The sequence below is a fragment of the Felis catus genome, chromosome B3 (genome assembly GCF_018350175.1).
Source record: "Felis catus isolate Fca126 chromosome B3, F.catus_Fca126_mat1.0, whole genome shotgun sequence".
NCBI classification, from domain to species: domain Eukaryota; kingdom Metazoa; phylum Chordata; class Mammalia; order Carnivora; family Felidae; genus Felis; species Felis catus.
In genome coordinates this window covers 143677071-143698213 of record NC_058373.1, presented here as the reverse complement: position 1 = coordinate 143698213, position 21143 = coordinate 143677071, and the positions used below count along the sequence as shown (strand labels likewise).

The 21143-nt window shown below is 48.5% G+C and overlaps 1 protein-coding gene across 4 annotated transcripts in view; it reads right to left on the bottom strand.

Moving 5' to 3' along the window:
- PPP2R5C (protein phosphatase 2 regulatory subunit B'gamma) overlaps positions 1 to 21143 on the bottom strand; it is a 129297-nt gene that overhangs the window by 28931 nt on the left and 79223 nt on the right. For all 4 annotated transcript variants that reach the window (XM_023256045.2, XM_006933131.5, XM_011283520.4 and 1 more), the window contains 4 exons: positions 20615 to 20814; positions 4646 to 4756; positions 3496 to 3588; positions 3280 to 3410 (listed from right to left, as the gene is read on the bottom strand). In XM_023256045.2, coding sequence (XP_023111813.1) covers positions 3280 to 3410; positions 3496 to 3588; positions 4646 to 4756; positions 20615 to 20814 — 535 coding nt within the window. The remainder of the gene's footprint in view (positions 1 to 3279; positions 3411 to 3495; positions 3589 to 4645; positions 4757 to 20614; positions 20815 to 21143) is intronic.

Here is a 21143-nt window from a genome sequence, read left to right as displayed (position 1 = left end):
TTGCTTGTTTTCTGGGTTTACAGGTGCCACGTTGTAGCTTTGTAGGAAGTGCAGCCACGTCACCTGAGCGCCCTCGTTGGCGAGCTGGGGGCTGGGGGAGCAGTGGGCTGCACGAGGTGCCCAGAGACCCCAGAGCTGGGCTCTGGGCCTTGGGAAGAGGGGCCGAACCCTCAGAGTCGCGCGGGATCCAGCCACACTGGCCGACAAGCATGAACAAGGACGGCCTTCAGCTGCAATCCGTTTTGTTCTCCTGAGTCAACGTTACTATATTCTTACTGATAAAGCCTTCGTTGCTAATTATTTCAACCTGAACTGAAGGAGGTATAAAAACGAGAAAATTAGTACAATCCTCCTTCTTACTCTTCCAGACAGGAAAGAGAGGAAGTTGCAGATGGGAAGAGAGCCATAAAGACGCATGCGGAACAGGCCAGCGTTTCTCACTTGTCCAACTAAAAAGGAATCAGGACTCTCTAGAAGCTGAGCCAGAACCTGCTTATCAGAGACCGTCTCCGAAACGGAACTTCCCCCCTGCAGGATGTGCTCTGAGCCGCACATGAACAGGTGGGACCTGTCCCCCTCTCTGTGCATCTGTTGTCCTGTGAGTTGGTCAGATCGACACAGAAGGCAGGGTGAATGTGCTTCACTTCGTGGCCGAGCCTCGCAGAGGCTTCTTCCCTCCTGGAGGCCGGCTGCAGCCCTGCCCCGAGCCACCCGGACTGGCCAGCCCACCGCAGGCCGTGTGCAGCACCAGACCTGCCCAGGGGGCCCAGTTCCGATTACAGAACTGTGAGAATAAATAAATTTAAAAAAAATATGATAGTTACAGAGAAGACAGCTGAAACACAAAAGTGCCACACTCTAGCACAGAGCACTCAGAATTGAATTTTGTGCAGTAACTTTGGAATAGTAATCTATTTAAATATTTTATTTATTATATTGAGGTTCTTTAAGGTATGAGACCTTTTTTAAAAAAAAATTTTTTTTACATTTATTTATTTATTTATTTATTTATTTTTAAAAACTTTTTTTTTAACGTTTATTTATTTTTGAGACAGAGAGAGACAGAGCATGAACGGGGGAGGGTCAGAGAGAGGGAGACACAGAATCTGAAACAGGCTCCAGGCTCTGAGCTGTCAGCACAGAGCCCGACGCGGGGCTCGAACTCATGGACCATGAGATCATGACCTGAGCCGAAGTCGGCCGCCTAATCGACTGAGCCACCCAGGCGCCCTGACATTTATTTATTTTTGAGAGAGAGAGAGAGAGAGAGAGACAGAGCACAAGTGGGGGGGGGGGGCAGAGGGAGAAGGAGATGCAGAATCTGAAGCAGGCTCCAGGCTCCGAGCCGTCAGCACAGACCCCGACGCGGGGCCTGAACCCACAAACCGTGAGATTGTGACCCGAGCCGAAGTCGGACGCCCAACCGACCGAGCCACCCAGGTGCCCCGCGGTATGAGACCTTTTAACACAAGTGTTGATTTGTGATTCTGCTATCTGAACAAAACCTATGTTTTAAAGAAAAAAACCTCATTTTAGGTGGACCTTTAATTTTAGGCCTAAAAGATCAGAATTTAAACTGTCCCTGTTCTTCGTTGTTTAAACGATGTACATAACATCTTGATAGATAAGTACATCAGCCGCATAATGATCCTGTTCAAGAGGAAGCATGATGCCAAGAAACGTGAGCTGGGAACGTGACATTTAGGAATTGCGATGGCATTCTCTGACCGCAGTCGGTGCCGGTCCTGGGATGTAGGGACCTTGGAGGGAGCTCAAAGGAAGACCGCGCACACCGGGAGCTCCGACACCGGACTGTCGTATCAAGCGTGAAGAGACAGCCGCAGACCCCGGTGACCACGGGAGGGTGGGGTGGGGGCACACCAGGGCCGGGCTGGGCACGGGACAGGGACGGGCCCCGGAATCCCCAGAGGCTGCTGGTCTCCACGGTGGGATCTCACTTCCCACATCCGGTGTCTCCATGTGTCTCAGGGCCCCTCTCCTTCTCCCTTGCTGGGTCATGGTGTCTAAGAAGGGACCCACCGTCCTCTGTGGCGCTCCGGGCAAGGGCCTGTACATCCCCTTCACTCTGGCACTGTGGCCAGACTGTGTGAAACCTGCCTGCTTTCTTACCTCACAGAGGGGCCTGCCCACGGAGCCTGTCACGCTAGGATTTGTCACCACTGGGACCCGTCCTGGAGTCAGGGACGCCCAAAGTCTTAGAATACACCACTCATTCAGTAAGCTTTCCAGGGATGGGTAAGAAGCCACATTAACTCTCTCATCCATCAACATTCATCTGATGCCACCACGGGCTGGGCGTGAAGCTGGCCCTGAAAGCATGCGGTGTTCGGCCCACACACCCCCTGCCTATGGGGAGGCCCGTCGGCCAAGCCAGGGGCTGCGGTGCGTCCTGGTGGGGGGCTGTGTCCGGAGGCCTTGGGAGGCTGTGGAGAAGGGCAGGTGGAAAGAATGTTCCAGGAGGGTCAACAAAGGCCGCCGAGGCACTAGTGTGGAAGGAGCCGGAGGTGAGCAGAGACACAAATGAGGAGGATGGAAGGGCGGCCTGGACGCGCACACCGGCCTCACCCGGGGCTCATGCCCAATCACCAGTGGCCCGTGTGACTCAGGCAGCAGCAGAAACACGGGGATGTCGGCAGGCAGGTGGAGGGGTGTTCAGACGGTAAGAACCAACGAGAGGCGGGGACCAGGGTGGGGGTGGGACTTGCAATGTCATGGAACATTCTTTCAAGAGCCGCAGGGCTGTGCCCTCCCCCAGGTAAACCCAGGCAGGGTAGCCTCTGTGTTCGTGCAGGCCTAGGGACGGCCGGGCCCACCTGCACCTGCCGTGGCCAGCAGGGCCTCTCCTGCCCCGGGTACACGCGGGTCCCCAGGCCTCTGGTACAATTCTCCATCTTATGAGTTTCTAAGGATCCCTGCTTTACTCCTCACTCCTGCCTCTCCGAGATGCATGGGGAGGGTGGAGTAACACACAGGCAGAAGGACGGACCGTTGGCTCTGGACAGGTTCCGGACGGACCCGCACCCAGGTAAGTGGAAACAGAAACACAGGAAGGCCGAGTGGGGAGGTGCTGGGGGTGGGTGAGGGAGGGGAGCAGGCAGAGAAGGAGGGGTGGGGGGGGGCAAGAGGGGTGGGGGGGAAGGGAGGCCGCCCCCACTCCCCAGTCACCTGCCAAACGGAAGGATGGGGTGAGGGGAGGATTAGGTGTGGATGCGAGCATCATCATGCAAAAAGAGAGCTCTTACCCACACGTCGACTTACCTATAAAATATATTATTTATCTGTTTTCTGATGTAAGCTCTTAAGCCTAAGAATTTTCCATAGATTCTGTGAAGGGTAGTTTTAAGAAAGTCTCTCTCTCGAGGATCTTCACTGTCAAAGAGCTCTAAAAGCTTCAAGAAGAAAAAGACACTTAGTGGCTCAGGATTCCCGCTCGGTAGATTACAGCTTTTGTAGTTTCAGCTAATTTGTACCTACCTGCAATACAAATTTCTGATCAATATATTTCTTCGCTATATTAGGTTGGAAATCTGGAGACTCTAAAAATCTTAAGAAAAATTCATAAACAAGCTAGAAGGAAAAAAACAACAATGAATCAAATAACATGGTATTTTATGAGATAGAGATCAAAGACACCCATGAGTTGAATATCTGCCTGAAAATATCAGCCTTAAAAAATAAAGCCACATTATCTACAGAATTAATGCCAAATTACATGGCTTAATCAAGTTATAACTGACAATAGTAATTATTTTATTTAGCTAAGAACCACAGACTATACCCTTAAGTGGCATTTAAGCAAAATGGTACCCATGGCCGATGTCACCAATGCTTAACCGACGCTGGTCAGAGACCACAGTGCGTAGCAGCCACAGCCAGTGGGATCTACATCCTGCCACCTACACGTGTCCTGGGCAGAGCCGGACGGACTGGAAGCTGGGACGGCTTGGCGAGCGGGTCCCAGACGCAGTCACCCACGGCTGGGAGGTCCCTCCCCTGCATCAGAGGGTTGCCTGCTGTTGTGGTTACACAGCAATTCCACCTGCCTTGGCGGGATGTTCTGCCACCGAGACAGCCCCCCTTTGTGATCTGTTCCCCATCTAGCTCATTCCCAGCTTCCACCTTTCCGTCTCCCTTCCTGCGGACGACCCAGACCCTGACCTGGCACACGGCCTGCACATACTCTGCTCGTGCTGGGCTCCGTGCCTTCTCAGGCGTCCAGCCTCATCAACGACCAACTTTCTGCCTTACAAATGTGTTAGAAAAAGGTGTCAGTCAGCGGGTGAGCTCTGGGGTGCGCTGAATCTAGGTACCATAAACAGGAAGTGTCTGCAAAGGGCTTCAATTCCATGGCTATCAACCAAGCAGTCATTTCCACTGCAGACATACAGACAACTCCGTATCTTTGTAGTTGGGGTAAAGTGTTCAAACAAACAAAAACACCATTAGATGTTCTCACTTCTGCTGAAATGCCTTCCTTGTATGCACAGGTTTACAAATCACAGGGGCACCTGCCACCAGCTGGGGTGAGGCCTTAGGGCCAGTGCACTTGCTTTACAGGAAAACCTCACAGACACACATATTCAACTCCTGCCCCGGTTTCGGGGGCGCTCCCAGAGTTCAGTACCTGTAGATGAGGCCAGGCCGCCTCTAACGTTGGCTCGTCCTCCTCGGGGTCAAATTCTGCTCCCGTAGGATTGGAGGAAGGTGGTAACGTTCGAAACATGTTAACTGCAAACTGAAATCCACATATTCTAGAATTATAACCAGGGCATTAAAAATATTTACAGATAACAGTTGAAAGAACGTTTACAGAAAACATTAAAAAAACATTTACAGAAAAATATGTAATTCTAACAACTGCTGCTTCCGGTGGTGGTTGGGCTCGTCCTTATTCTCAAGATCGAGAAGCAGTGTGGACCCCCAACGAGATTTTGGGTCAAAACTGCGGCAGGAAACGTGGCCGTGGACAGGTGGCCACCCCGAGACTCCTGCCTCACTCTGAGCCGCCAAACTCACAGGCAGCTACCACCAACCGGTGCCGGTGGGCACTGGGGAGGTCAAGGTCTCCACCGTGGGTGCAAAGCGAGGAGGCAGGCATCGTGCTGGGAAGGAAGGGTGAGATTATGAAGGGAACAGCGGAGACCGAACGACTGGGACTGAACGACCGGCAATGGAATGCCGGCCCCTCGTGTGAGCCTGCCCCAGGGGGCCCCTGCGAGCCACAGAGGACAGCCAGCAGAGGGCCCCGGGCTACACGGTCATGATCTTACTCTGCGTGGACTCACCAAGAAATGACTTGAGAAGAGATTTCTCTGGACTTTGAATGAACCCCTCATGCAACTCGCTGCCTGTTTTTCTTTATATTGTCCTTTACCACGGACTCCCACCCCCGCTCCGTTTATTTCCAGCTTCATAAAAGCCAGTGTTTTACGACAGACGTTTCTACATGAAGTCTAGAATTCTCTGGAGCACAGGTACACTTTAATGCCCACATGGTTAATCTCTAAATTAAGCACAACATACACGGACAAATCGGTGATATAAAATGTTTGGTTTTTCTGTATCAGCGATTTATAAGCCACTCTTTCTTTATAGTAATTTAGATACGATTAGTTACCTTACGGGATCTCCGAACCCGCCATATGCCGGTTACAGAACTGGGCTCCGGTGACTGGCTCTCACAGACGAGCAGAGCAAGACCTCTGCCCCTCCCCACCCCTCAAAGCACAAAATCCAAACACCGGCCACACAAGGTTAAGACCCAGCTCCGTGACGGCGTGCACGACGCCCTTGTGGACAGTCCAGGGCAAGCTTGCCGTCCAGGCATCCAGTCTCAGAGAGACGGAGCTAAAACCCCAGGTCATCCGCTGTGCTTCCTCCCGTCTTTACTGTACTGACCCTGAACTCTGAGCCTTAACATCATGTTTCGTGAAGGAAAACACCCCCTCTTCAAGCCATCAGCTACAAAAGCCCCGAGCATGAAACGTTTGCTGTCTCTGTTGTCTGAGACGAGGAGCAGGTGCAAAGAATCAGAGCAATGGGGCTGAGACGGTGCAGGAGTGGAAGGAACAAAAAAATGGTTGGAAATCCAGAAACAAGTAAAAAAAAACCCTTAGTAAAAAAAGAGAAAATACTCCTAAAACGTAAGTAGAAAGTAAACCTGGGAACCTGGGGACAGGGTCCTGAAGAGACCTCCCAAACAACAGGGGACTAAGGAACAGAGGCTGTGACAGGTGCCGCCAGGTGGACGGGGCATGTCCCCCGTCACCGGCCCCCAGGGGACGGGGCAGTGAGGGACTCTTCCAGCATGCTGACCCCGAAGCCCACAGAAGCGAGGAGGCAGACTCGAGGGACTCCCACACCAAGGGAAGGCCACACCCTGGTGGGTCCCGCTCCCCTGGGGCTTACAGAGGGCAGCAGACCGGCCCTGGGACCCCCAGCCTTTTGCCCCTTCCTTCCCGGGCTAGGGAAGCGTGGAGAGTAGAGTCAGTTGGGGTCTGGGGCCCGTAAGGGAGTGTGGCATTCATGAGCTGGGTTTTCTACGCTCTCCCTCAAAGCCAAATGGCTGGGGGCTCCCACAGTCACCCAGAGACTGGGGATGCTTGAAGAGAGCGAGGCGGGGGAGAGCCGCAGGCTGAGCACAGGAGGGCAGAGCCCACGTGGTGTCCCCGGGCGGCCGAGAAGTCGGGGGACACGCGATGTGCCTGCCTCCCTTGGAGACTCGCCGGAGAAGCCTGAGTCCCGCACGGGACGGGACTGCCATGCGGGTACAGGGGAGCCGCTCGGGCCCAGCCAGGACCCCCTCACGTTCCTCGGCGGCCAGCCCCCAGAGAGACTAACCAGGGCCAGGAGAGCAGGGCCTGATGGACCACAGCCAGGGTGGGAGCCCCCCCATCATCGAACACTAATCTGGGCGTCACTGGGAAGGTAACTGCGGCCAACATCTACAGTCTCAGACCGAGCACAGATCACCCTCGAGGACACGGGGGGCCTCATCCACTCGGCCGGCAAGCCTGAGGGGCGGAGCTTTGGGTTTTTCTGGGGAAGAAGAAACCCCCTGGGGGGCAGCATCAGCTCCTGCCCGAGGGAGGTCCTGGAAATCCGTCTCTCAGGTTCTCTATCCTACTGGTAGTTTCTCTGATCGACCTCCGACGGACACACCTGGCTAGTTACGATTCTTAGTCAACTGGCTCTATTCTACCGGAAGTGAAGCTAAGGACCGCGTTCCCGGGTGAAGCCAGGCGCACCGTGTCACCAAATCCCAGGCGTGGAGTCAGGAGTCTGCGGGGCTGCTGGACCAACTTGCTTGTAACGCAGAAGTCCTCATTTCAGTGTCCCTGAAGCACAACCATCCCCGATCCGGGAAGTTTTATTAGTGGCCAACTCTAACTGGCGTAAGTTCTTTCTTTCACGAGACAAAAAAATCTCACGCCGTAACTTCCACTCACCTCTCCTACCACATGACGCTCCATTAATTCAATGCTCGTCTCTAGAAAAGGCTAAATGTACTAAAACGAACATCTGGAAAAGAGCAGAAGGAAAGCGGCAGGCCACCTCACATTATTCTTGGGTTTCAAAACCTCTTTGCACAAAAGCTGCAGGGTCAAGGGAGCGGAGCACCGTGTGCTGACGTCTGCGTGTCCGGACGGGGTCCGGTCTGAGCACCACGCGAGGCGGTCTTCATCGTCCTCGTGCCACAAAAACCCACGGGAAGATGTGGACCAGATGCATTCTCACGCACCGAGTGCGCGTGCGCCCCGAGGTGCGGACCCAGCCAGGATCAGACTACGCGGACAGGCTGGCAAGGCTGCCTTCTGACTCAGAAGCAGGCCCTGCACATGGAAAAACCTGCCCACGCCTCGGTTTTCTCACGTGTTGAAAGTGAGTGAATCTTCTCTCGGCACCGGGCCCGTGTGAAATGGGACAGTAACGCGCATGTGCAGTCTCCGCGCACGTGGGTGCACACCGTGCGGGGTGGGACTGACCCTGTAATACGAGGAAGCACCTGCTCTCTCGACACTCCTGCTTCCGGTGTTTAAAATCACCCCTGTGGGTGCTCCCCTCCAGAGGGCTGCATTTATGGAATTAGACGCAAACCGAACTGGCTTGGGAAGTAACCTTATGGGAAACTGCTGAGATTCTGCAGCATCCTGACACCTTTCTGGATCTGTAGTACTCACGACCAATGGGTGAACTAATAGAATGTTCATGCCCTGACGTAACTGAGGTACAGCAGAACATACTAAGGCTGACAACAGGAAGGGACACTCCTACGAACAGCACCGAGAGTCTGATTTCAGAGACAATGAGGAAAGAAAGGTTGATTATTCAGTCCTTCCTTCTCGACCACAAAGGCTGTTCCACTATGTTGTTTATTGTTCTATTCACATGAACGGGATTTATAAAGGTTGAGTCCACCAAAGGCCAAATCTCCATTTGTCTAGATGCTCTTCCTCCCACAACAGAAACAGATGCATTCTGGGGCTGGCGGGGTGAGGGGAAAAGTGGGAAGTTTTTTCCCCAACGTTTATTTTATTTCCTGAGAGAGAGAGAGAAAGAGAGAGAGAGAGATAGGGAGGAAGGGAGGGAGGGAGGGAGGGAGGGTGGGAGAACAAACAGGGGAAGGGCAGAGAGGGAGACACAGAATCTGAAGAGGCTCCAGGCTCCAAGCTGTCAGCATGGAGCCCGACGTGGGGCTCGAACCCATAAACCGTGAGATCATGACCTGAGCCAAACTTGGATGTTCAACTGACTGAGCCACCCAGGCAGCTGTCAGCATTTTTTTTTTTTTTTAACATTTATTCATTTTTGAAAGACAGAGACAGAGCCCAAATGGGGAAGGGGCAGAGAGAGAGGAGTCACGGAATTTGAAGCAGGCTCCAGGCTCCAAGCTGTCAGCACGGAGCCCGATGCGGGGCTCGAACTCACAAACCAAGAGATCATGACCTGAGCTGCAGTCAGCCGCCCAACCGACTGAGCCACCCAGGCGCCCCAGCATTTTTAAAAAATGGAACATTGTGTTTGGAAATGTTGCATCAAATCTGAAAAAGCCAACAGGCAACAGAATAGACCACTGCAGCTGGGTATGATACAAAAACCAAAAATACAAATGGGAAACTAACATGAACACCTTCTCCACTAACAGTGACATAATTAGGGAATGTAATTAACAGGAGGAGCCCAGGAACACAGTCCCAGAAGTGACCCCTTGGTCACTAGGAACTCACTGCCCAGTCACAAGGCCCCAATGGAGAGAGCATAAACCCTAATAAAGGGCACAGAAGAATATTCCAACAAATGAAGGAATCTTCCCTTCCCTGGTGTGGGGTGACGTCCTATTACAAAGATAACTTCTCCACAAGGCAACCTGCACACCGAATGCAATCTTAAACATAATTCTAACTGGATTTTTGATGAACTCAAATAAGGTTAGGTGAATGATAAAAACCCTAGTGGCAATCTTAAGAGAAAACCTGTGCATTTCCTCATTTGGGAGGTTAGCTCAAGCCTGCTCTCATGGTAGGGTGCGGGTGTTACCCCAGGAATGTGCACATTCCGCAGGAGACTGAAACCCAACAACATCAATACTCACACTGAAAGCAAGTCGCTTGCATACCCTCATCAATCAAAAGGCGCAGACCTCTGACTGAATAAAGTAACCCTCAGCTCCTTACTGTCATCAACAAGCCTGCTTTGAATATAAAAACACAAATTGGTCACAAGTAGAAGTAAGGAAAAAGACATTCCAGGTTCACATGAGTCAAGAGAGAGAGCAGAAGTGGCTATATTAACATCAAAGTGGTTTTCGGAGCAATTAAGATGACCAGGGATAAAGAGGATCACTCCATAATGATAAAGGAGTCAACCAATAAGGAATACTAATATCTATGCACTGAATGACACGGTATAAAACTTGACAGAACTGTAAGAAAAAGACAATAAGCAGAAAATGAACAGCCTGATTACAACAGCACCAAAAGATGAAATATTTATGAGCCTAAAAAAACACATGTAGGATCTGTATGCTGAAAGCCACAAAACGATGCCAAAATGGAGACATACTGTGTTCATGGACTATGGGTAAGGTATCAGCTCTCCCCGAATCTGCAGAGTAGTGCGATTCCAATCGAAACCCCTGAAGGATAGTTTGTAGATAAAACCAAACTGATTCTAAAATTTATATGGAAAAGTAAAATAACTAGACAGGCAAACAGCTTTGAGAAAGAAAAACAGGATCGAAGCATTCACACTACCTGATGTCAAAATTTACTATGAAGTGACATGACGGTAATGAAGACAGTGTGGTATCGGCGAGAAGATCCCTAATCAATGGAACAGAACAGGGTCCAGAAACAGACTCACAAATATGGTCAACTGACTTATGACAAGGGTGCAAAAGAAATGAACCATCTCAAAGAATGGTTAGTCCTTTCAGTAAGTGGAATAGTTGGACAGCCATATGCTACAAAATGAACCTCAGCCAAAATGAATCACAGGACCTAAATATAAAATATACAGCTATAAAACCACAGGGGTGCCTGGGTGGCTCGGTCGGTTAAGCATCCGACTCTTGATTTCGGCTCAGGTCATGATCTCACACGCTGACAGCACGGAGCCTGCTTGGGATTCTCTCTCTCCCTCTCTCTACCCCGCCCCTCCCAAAGTAAATAAACATTAAAAAAACCCTATAAAACCATAAACATTTTAAGAGAAATATCTTTGTGAGCTTGGGTTAGGCAAAGACTTCTCAGATATGATACCAAAAGAAACAAATCATAAGTCAGACTTCATCTAAATTAAAACTCTGTAAAAGACACTGGGTTAAAATAAAAACACAAGCCATAGACTGAAAGAAGGTAGACTGGCAAAGGTCTGTATGTAGAATATGTAAAGAAGCCTCCAGCTCGATAATAAGAAAACAAACAACCCAATTAAAACATGGGCAAATGATCTGAATAGACACTTCACCAAGGAAGATCTGCAAATGATGAACAAGCACAGGAAAAAATGTTCAGCATCATTAGTCACTAGGTAAATGCAAATCAAAGCCAAAATGAGAGGGGCACCTGGCTGGCTCAGTCAGTAAAACAGGTGACTCTTGATCTCAGCATTGTGGGTTCAAGTCCCACGTCGGGTGGAGAGATTACTTGAAAATTAAAAAAAAAAAAAGCCAACATGAGGTTAAAGGACTGAGGACCCCGGTGTTGACAAGGACTCAGAGCAACCTCAATCCTTACACGCTGCTGGCACGGAAAGTGATTTAGGAAGTTAAACATATGACATGACCCAGGAGTCCTGCCTGTTTACCCGAGTTAAGTGAAAACCTATGTCCAAAACTTGCACATGAATACTTACAGCAGTTCTATTGCCCCACATGCCCCTCAACTGGGGAGTGGATAAACCGTGGTACGTCTATGTAGTGAGATACCACTGAGCAGCTAACGGGAACAAACCGCTGGGGTGGACCTCGAACACATTATGCAGAATGAAGGAAGCTGGATTCAAAAGGCTACAGACCGTATGAGCCCACCTACGTGACATTCTGGAAAAGACGATATGGGAGAGCTGCGGACTGATCAGTGGTGGCTAGGGACAACAGGGGAGAAGTCTTGACTATACAAAGGAGTAGCAAAATAATTTTTTGGGAGGGTAATGAAACTGCTCTCGATTTTGATCGTGGTGGTGATTACATGGTTATAGGTATGTGTCTGTTCACTAAAAAGACTGAACTTTGCTGTATGTAAATTAAGAATTAATTTTAAAACATGCTATGAAAGGATACTTCTTGCCCATAAGTTCCCAAACCTCAGTTCACAACGTCCTTAGCATCTCAGGAGTTTCTCCACTGTGCCCCTAGATCAAAAGAAATACTCTTCCACTTAGGAGCTTTAAAAACGCCCAGCTTTACTGGGGTATAATTGAGATACAATTAATGGTATGTGTTTAAAGTGTACAATCTGATATTGAAAAAAATGTTTTTATTTTTGGGGGTGGGGTGGGGGGGAGCAGAGAATCTGAAGCAAGCTCTGCGCTGACAGCCGAGAGCCTGATGCGGGGCTTGAACCCACGAACCGTGAGATCAAGACCTGAGGTGAAGTTGGACGCTTAACTGACTGAACCACCCAGGTGCCCCTCTAATCTGACATGTTCATCATATGCATACATCTGGGAAACCATCATACAATCAGGATAATAAACACATTTGTCATCCCCCAGGGTTCTCAGAAGCCTTCTGAAGAAATAATAAACATACACCGGTTGGCTAGAAATGGGCATGGGTATGGGTAGAACTGGGGAGGTGTGGAGTAAGAAGAAACATTAACTGGTACGTATTTCGATTAGAAAACAAACGTGCATTTCTTTGATGGTTTGAAAACATTAAGCCAAGGAGGACTCTCCAAAAATAGTAAGAACAAATCTCAAAGCAGGTATTGATATTACTGACACTGGAAGTAGAAAAGTCCCTCTCTGGATTTCAGAAAGCACCACACGTTCTAATATGTTTAAAGTTCCCTGCTGATGTTTGCTTCTCTAACCCATGCTCCTGTGACTGGCTAAACAAAAACAACGAAGCCGAAAGGGGAATGCATCATTTAAATCCTCACTTGAAAGAAATCTGTAGACTATTCGAAGCTTTCCTGCTTAATATACTATCTTCTTTAACCAAAACGTGCATTCCTCTCCCATTTCCAAAGCATCTTCACCCTCACAACACGTAGTACTTTCCAGAACACACTGTAAGTATCAGATGTGAAAACAGAGAAGAACGTCAACTCTCATGTGAGTACAGGACAATCACCCTGGGTCTGTGGGCAGTAAACCCCTCATAGGGACCCAAGAAGAACTGCTTTGCCCTTAATGGAAAATGCTGACTTGAACCCTAAGCATCAAAGAAATGACTTGTAAAGCACTATCTGGTCATTTACAAGCAGTAGAGAGGACAATGACGTGATGGGCTCATTTTCCCTGGAAACCTAGCCCCAACGTCCTGGTAAGAAGAGCATCACCAGCATAACACGAATACAAAGTTTCTTACTGTTGTTTTAAGTTTATTTATTTTGGGATGCCTGGGTGGCTCCGTCAGTTAAGCGTCTGACTTCGGCTCAGGTTACGATTTCATGGTTTGTGAGTTCAAGCCCTGCATTGGGCTCTGTGCTGATGGCTCAGAGCCTGGAGCCTGCTTCAGATTCTGGGTCTCCTCTCTCTGCCCATTCCCCTCTTGTGATCTGTCTCTCTCTGTCTCTAAATAAATAAATCAATTAATAAAAAAAAATGGATCTTGGGCGCCTGGGTGGCTCCATCAGTTAAGCGTCTGACTTCGGCTCAGGTCACGATCTTGCAGTCTGAGTTCGAGCCCCGTGTTGGGCTCTGTGCTGACAGCTCAGAGCCTGGAGCCTGCTTCAGATTCTGTGTCTCCTCTCTGCCCATCCCCCTCTTGTGATCTGTCTCTGTCTCTAAATAAATAAATAAATAATAAATAAATAAATAAATAAATAAATAAATAAATAAATAAATAAAAGTATCTTGGGCGCCTGGGTGGCTCTATCAGTTAAGTGTCCTACTTCGGCTCAGGTCACTATCTTGCAGTCTGAGTTCGAGCCCCACATTGGGCCCTGTGCTGACAGCTCAGAGCCTGGAGCCTGCTTTGGATTCTATGTCTCCCTCTCTCTCTGTTCCTCCCCTGCTTGTGCTCTGTCTCTCAAAAAATGAACATCAAAACTTTTTTTTAAAAATTTGAGAGAGACAGAGAACAAGTGGGGGGGGAGAGAGGGGGAGGGAGAGAGAGAGAGAGAGAGAGAGAGAGAGAGGGAGAGAGAAAGAGGATTTGAAGTGGTCTCTGCGTTGACAGCACAGAGCCCCACGTGGGCCTCAAACTCATGAACAATGAGATCATGACCTGAGCCGAAGTCAGAGCCACTCAGGTGGCCCAGAAGCGACATCTCTAACAAGCACCCAGGTGGTGCTGATGCTGCTGCCTTGGAGCAGTGTGCTTCTGGAAGAGTGGTTCTCACCCTCTGGTTTTCAGACCCCCTTAAATTCCTAAATGTTACCGAGGACCCCAAAGAGCTTTGGCTTATGAGTCATTTCTGATGTCAACTGCGTTAGAAATTAAACCAGAAAAATTAAAAAAAACCATGAATCCATTAAAGAATACTAAGCCCAGGGGCGCCTGGGTGGCGCAGTCGGTTAAGCGTCCGACTTCAGCCAGGTCACGATCTCGCGGTCCGGGAGTTCGAGCCCCGCATCGGGCTCTGGGCTGATGGCTCAGAGCCTGGAGCCTGTTTCCGATTCTGTGTCTCCCTCTCTCTCTGCCCCTCCCCCGTTCATGCTCTGTCTCTCTCTGTCCCCAAAATAAATAAACGTTGAAAAAAAAAAAAAAAACTAAGCCCAGGGGTGTGTGGATGGCTCAGTCGGTTAAGCGTCTGCCTCTCGGTTTCGGCTCAGGTCATGATCTCATGGTTCGTGGGTTCAAACCCTTCATCGGGCTCCATGCTGACAGTATGGAACCTGTGTGGGATTCTCTATCTCCCTCCCTCTTTGCCCCTCCCTCACTCAAGCTGTCTCTGTTTCTCTCAAAATAAATAAACTTAAAAGAAGGAAAAAAAAATAAGCCCACCGTGTCAATACAAATGCTATTTGAATATTTAAATAATTTTCCGTAACAATGTTAGTTATTTCATTAAATCTCATGTTACAGAAAATACAGGTGACCCTTGAACAATGCAGGGGCTAGAGGGATCAATCCACTGCGCAGCCGAAAATCTGTGTATAACTTCCGACTCCCCCCAGAACTTAACTACTCATTGCTCACTGTTGACTGGAAGCCCTACTGATGACATAAACATCAATTAACACACATTTCGTGTTTTATATGTAGCATATATATTCTTACAATACAGTGAGCTAGAGAAAAGAAAATGCTAAAAAAAATCATAAGGAAGAGAAAATACACTTATGGTACTGTACTGTATTTATATTAAAAAAAAATCCGGGTATAACTGGACCTTCCCAGTTCAAACCTGTGTTGTTCGGGGTCAAACTGTATTTTGCAAAACAAACACAAATGTAGCGAGAAGAGTGGCATTTTTTTACATTTTTGCTACTCTCTTTACCGTCCGGCTTAATAGAAAACGGCTGGGTTCTCATGTCTGCTTCTATGCTCTGAATGTTGGTTTGGTTGAAATACAGGAAGTAAACGTCTCTTACGTGGTGCAGCTGCAAAAGGGAGCAATAATTAATAGGTCCTTTTCAGAGAACCGTGGACTTCTTTGAAGCTACACCCAATTGACAAATGGTAGTTCCTCTTAGCGGTGAGGTGGTCTCTACATTAAAACCCAATGGTGCCTCTTGCACTTTGAATGGCTCTCTGGCCCACCAACGGTTACGGAGCATCATTTATCGGTCATGGGGAAAATACTGGTTCAGCGGGTCATGTAGATCTTCCAGTGGGGACTCATTTCGCCACATGTACTAAAAATCCCATCTGTTCACAGCGTCGCTGATCTAAGCAGGAGAGCCCGGGGCCCCGGGTGGCTGACGCTCGCACTGAGTGGATACAAATTTTTCAAAATTCAAACTTTTGCCCCAAAGCTCAAACTTTGCATTGACAACAAACACTCTCACTTATTTTCCTTTAAGCGACATTCTCATTCTGTTTATTTTTTGAGAAATGCTTGCTAATGTTCATTTGAATCACCAGTTTGTCTCTGAGTCACTTAAAGTAAAAACGGGTGTCTGTGAAAACGGTGGTTTTTCTATCAGTGTACTGACTATAAGAACAAAACGCCAATGCCTGAAAAACAGATTAACTAGAGAATTTAATCGAAAGAACAAACAAACAGATGGTTGGTTAGATTTAAAATAAGACTGAAATGAAGAGATAATGAGCTTTAGGCCTGAGACTCTAGACGCCAGGAGCCCCCCTGTGGGCCCGGTTCCCTTTCACCCTCATTCTCAGGAGTTTTTTCAATCTGAAAACAAACGGGCTGGATGACCCGTAACACTCTGTTTCACGCTAGGACTGAAGTCCATGATGTATAAAAGCAGACAGCACACAGGAAAAGATGCTCACTGGGGAAATGCAAATCAAAGCCACAGCGAGATCTCACCACACCCCCACCCCGATGGCTAGCGTCCAACAGACAGACAGTAGCACGTGTGGACAACACGGGGGGGCCGGAGCCCTCGCGCCCTGCTGGGGGGGGTGCATCCGGGGGCAGACGCTTTGGAAGACAGTCTGGCGGGTCTTCCAAGTGTCAAGCACCCAGTTAACACGGGACCCAGCAGCTCCGCTCCCAGGTAAATACTCCAGGGAAACGAGCACACACACGCACACCGCAGCTCGTACGGGAGCGTTCACGGCAGCGTCGCTCGTCACTGCCAAGGAGCAGAAACGGCCCAAATGCCCATCCACGGATGAATGGATAAATAAAAATGTGGTACGTGTCCACAGCATGAAATGTTATCTGGCGACACAAATAATAAGTGATGCAGGCTACAACACGGATGAACCTCGAAGCCGTTATGCCAGTGAAGGAAGGCCACGCATCATATAATCCCCGTTGGCAGGAAATGTCCAGGGTAGGCAACTCTCGAGAGACAGAAAGGCAGTAAAGGGCTGCCGGAGGTTGGGGGCGATAGGTCAGGGAGGACTGGCAGTGACTGTTAGTGGGCTTGGGGTTTATTTTTAGAGGGATGAAAATGTTATAAACAATTAGATGTGACGAAGGCTGCACAGTACTGTGAATATATTAAAAACCGTGGATTGTAAATTTTATTAAGTATGTGTGTATGTATTTATTTTTATATTTTCTTTTATATTTGAGAGAGAGAGGGGCAGAGTGACAGGGACAGAATCTGAAGCAGGCTCCATCCAGGCTCCGAGCTGTCAAGCACAAAGCCCGACGCAGGGCTCAAACTCAGGAGCAGTGAGATCATGACCTGAGCTAAATTTGGGTGCTTAACTGACTGAGCCACCCTGGTGCCCCAGGATTGTATATTTTAAATGAGTGAACTGCACGTATATGAATGACTTCTCAATGCATTTGTTCAGAAACTATATAGCAGTCCAATCTAACAGGCAAATACATATTTTTAAAGTTTATTCATCTATTTTGAGAGAGAGAAAGAGTGCGTGTATGTGAGTGGGGGAGGGGCAGAGAGAGGGGGGGGGGAGAGAATCTAAAGCAGGCTCCACACTGTCTTCGAGGAGCCCAATGTGGGGCTTGAACTCACACTGTGAGATCATGACCTGAGCTGAAGTTGGATGCCCAAACGACTGAGCCCCCCGGGCGTCCCTAACAGGCACCACATTTAAAAGTAGCATAAGGGGCCTCCTGCGTGGCTCAGTTGGTCGAGCACCCGACTCTTCGTATCAGCTCAGGTCAGGGGTTCAAGGTCGTGGCATTAAGCCCTACGCTGGGCTCCATGCTGAACATGCAGTCTGCTTGAGATTCTCTCTCTCCCTCTCCTTCTCCCTCCGCCCCTCCCCTGCTCAAGTGCGCTCGCTCAAAATAAATAAATGAGCATTAAAAAAAAAGCAGTAGCATAAGGAGTATAGCATCTACAGAGCTTTGGATTCTTCAAAGTAAGTGGAAATTCACATCTTTCAAGGTACTGTGACCACACACACACCAGGCAATACTCAAGGGGGCTGGCTAAGTGCTGCTTCAGGGGTCAGCAAAGCACGTGGCATCCAGTGGAACCAGGAAGGGACCCACATTTCTTCCACCTGCTCTGCTGGGTCTAGGCACCACTGGGGGTGGAGGCCTTCTATTGACCGCGTGAGTCTGGCAATCAGTCTCCACTTCTGAGAGGGCAAGAAACCACCATCAACCACCATCCTGGCTACGTGCTTTCTTCCTTCTGCCTGTCCCACAAAGAGGGAGGCTTTGAGAAGGCAGAAATACTGTCCACCAGTCTATTTCCTCACCTAAAAAAGTTCCTGGCCCATAATGGATGCTCAGTAAGTATCTGTAAGTACTTTAGGGGGTCAACTGTCCAACACTCCAAAGACCGACCTGACTTTTGGGGTGGGGGACAAAGTGAAGAGAGCGGGAAGAGAACCCAGTTAGGACCCAATTATCAACAGGGAGAGAAGTAACGATAATTTAATCTAAACAAGAGTTCCAGGGCTTTAAGCATCCTGAGCAGTTGTGGTAATGTGCACTTCTTTTTATTTTTTAATGTTTACTTATTTATTTGGAGAAAGAGAGAGCGAGCGCAAGCAGGAATAGGGAAGGGGCAGAAGGAAAGGGAGAGAGAATCCCAAGCAGGCTCTGCACTAACGGCGTGGAGCCCAACGAGGGACTCGATCCCACCATGAACCATGGGATCATAACCTGAGCTTAGCCAACGGGGCCCCCCAGGCGTCCAGGTAACGTGCACTGTAAACACAAGGGGGCCTGATTTGAACAGGGGAGGGGACCCGGTTCAGAGCCAGGCATCTGACCCAAACCAGGCTGACCTAAGCCTCATGTTCTGCATTCTTCCTCCTCCCTCCTTAAAAATGGAAAAACCTGGGGTGCCTGGGGGGGGGGCTCAGTAATTTGTGTCTGACTCTTGATCTCAGCTCAGGTTCTTGAGAATGGTTCTTGAGAATGAGCCCCGGGTCGGGCTCTGTGCTGACAGTGTGGGGCCTGCTTGGGATCTCTTTCCTTCTCTCTCTGTCCCTCCCATGCTCCCACTCTCTCTCAAAATAAGCAAACATAAAAAAAAAAAAAATGGAAAAACCTTCCAACCATGTGATTTAATATGTAACAAATTGATGTGCTTATAAATTTAATATGTATTAACAAATGGATTTAATTTATTATTTTTAAAAATAATTTAAAAATGTTTATTCATTATTGAGTGAGCGAGCGAGAGAGAGCATGTGCGTGCGTACAAGCAGGGGAGGGGCAGAGACAGAGGGAGACAGAGGACCCGAAGCAGGCTCTGCACTGACAGCAGAGAACCCGATGCGGGGCTCGAAGTCATGAACCGCGAGATCATGACCTGAGCCAAGGTCAGGTGCTTAACTGACCGAGCCACCCAGGTACCCCGAATTTAATTTAAAGATAAAATAAATTTGATATGCAATAAAGAAGCATTTAAAACCAATGGAGAAAAGGGAATATTCAACACATGATGTACAGGCAAATGATTTTTCTATCATTTTATAAGAAAATAAAGTTATATCCCTCTCCTGCACTATAAAAAAACAAAGTTCCAGGAGGATTATAAAGTGAATGACAAAATTACGAAGGTGTTAGGGAAAACGTTAGGTTGTTTCTTGGAGATTTTGGCATTTTGGGAGGCCTTCCAAAGTAAATGAGGCTTGAAAGTAAGGAGAGAAAAAACGAGACTCCCATTTTCTTTAGTCTGAACAGGAAAAGGTCAGGGCACTCATCATGAGTGATGGGGAAGGAACCTCACAGCCTCGGGCTGACCACACATTGGTAAATTCTCAACTTTAAAAGAGTTAACAAGTTAAAATAAGTTGATAGCGACTTCTGACACAACAGGTTATGAAAAGCACAAAACTGAACACTGCTTTCGAATATCTTTTCCAAAGCAAACACACTAAAGTGAGAAATAAACATAGTTTAGGTCACAAGATTAGTCACTTCTGAAACATGTAGCTTTGGGGGAAAAAATCAGTAACTTAAGGAGGAGTTCAGTGAAAATCAGGATATAACATTTTATATTAAGCAACAAGGACTCCCTTAGAACCAGGGAGTACTAATTTCAGAGGTGGATGAGACACCGACAATTCAAAAAAACACTCAACAGAAAACAAGTTCAGTGTCAAACAACACAGTGTGAAACGGGATCCTGCAAAGGGCCTAGAAACAGGCTGTGAAGCAGGTGACCAGAGAACGGAGATTTGGGCCTGAATGAAACCAACAATGAACTAACCGCAGGACCACAGAGGCCATCTCGGCCACTCAGGGCAGACTGTCCCGACACCAGCTCGGTCCCATCACTATTTTTTTTTTTTTTTTTTTTTTTAGTGTTTATTTATTCTTGAGAGAGAGAGACAGAGCACGAGTGGGGGAGGGGCAGAGCGAGAGAGGGACACAGAATCCGAAGCAGGCTCCAGGCTCCGAGCGGTCAGCACAGAGCCCAACATGGGGCTCAAACCCACGAACCGTGAGATCATGATCTGAGCCGAAGCTGGACGCTCAAACGACTGAGCCACCCAGGCGCCTGGTCCCATCACTGTTTTAACTCTGCCCCATCATTAAAGTTTTCCTGCACAAGTATGGACAACATGTTTACTTCTAAATTATAGTGAGCACTATTACATCAAAGAGGGTAAGATAGTACGCTCAAATGAGGGCTCTAATGTATGTGGCCCATAGGGTACTCGTGGGAGTTAACACACAGGACACTTCGACTGGCCCTGGAAGGTACCCAGTTCCCTCAACTGTTATCGTTACAACACAGGACACATTACCAAGACTTCCATTCTTCAGGTACAAATTTCGCAACAAGAGGACTTCTTTGTGGGGAGTGTGTTGGGCTCGAACGTCTCGGCTTGTGCTAAGGACGCCAGAGCCCTGTGTGTCACTCAGGGTCGGGACGCACCGGTCAGACTGTAACCACTTACCATATGGACTACTTCCGGGTAAATAGGCTCTGTGATCACATTCCGGTTATGGGTGATGTATTCTACCATTTCACTTAAAGCAGCTCGTTTTACTTCCTTCCACTTGAGGTCACTCAGGGGATCGGAAACAAAGTCAAAGAGGACACAACACTGACGCAACTTCTGGATAAAAAGCTTCTCTTGATCAGCAGGAGGAACATCTGAAAAGCAGAAAGCAAAGTATATTGATCGCCAAGATGCTCAGCCCACAATCACTGTGAAACGCTTCTAAGCCTTCTACTATTTTTATTTTGAATTAAAAGAGACTCGAGGGAAGGGAGGGGGTGGGGGTGAAGAGAGGTCAGACATTCCCCAAACAGAAAAACGACAGCCCGTCAACGGCTCAGCTCATGCGCTTATGAGAACGTTTCTATACCGTTTACTCTCCGAAACCACATGGAGGTTACTGTTCAGAATACGCCCTCTGGATGCGCTCCCTCATTCGGCAACGACCGCCTGACGGCTGGCTGTCACCACACGCTGGCACCGT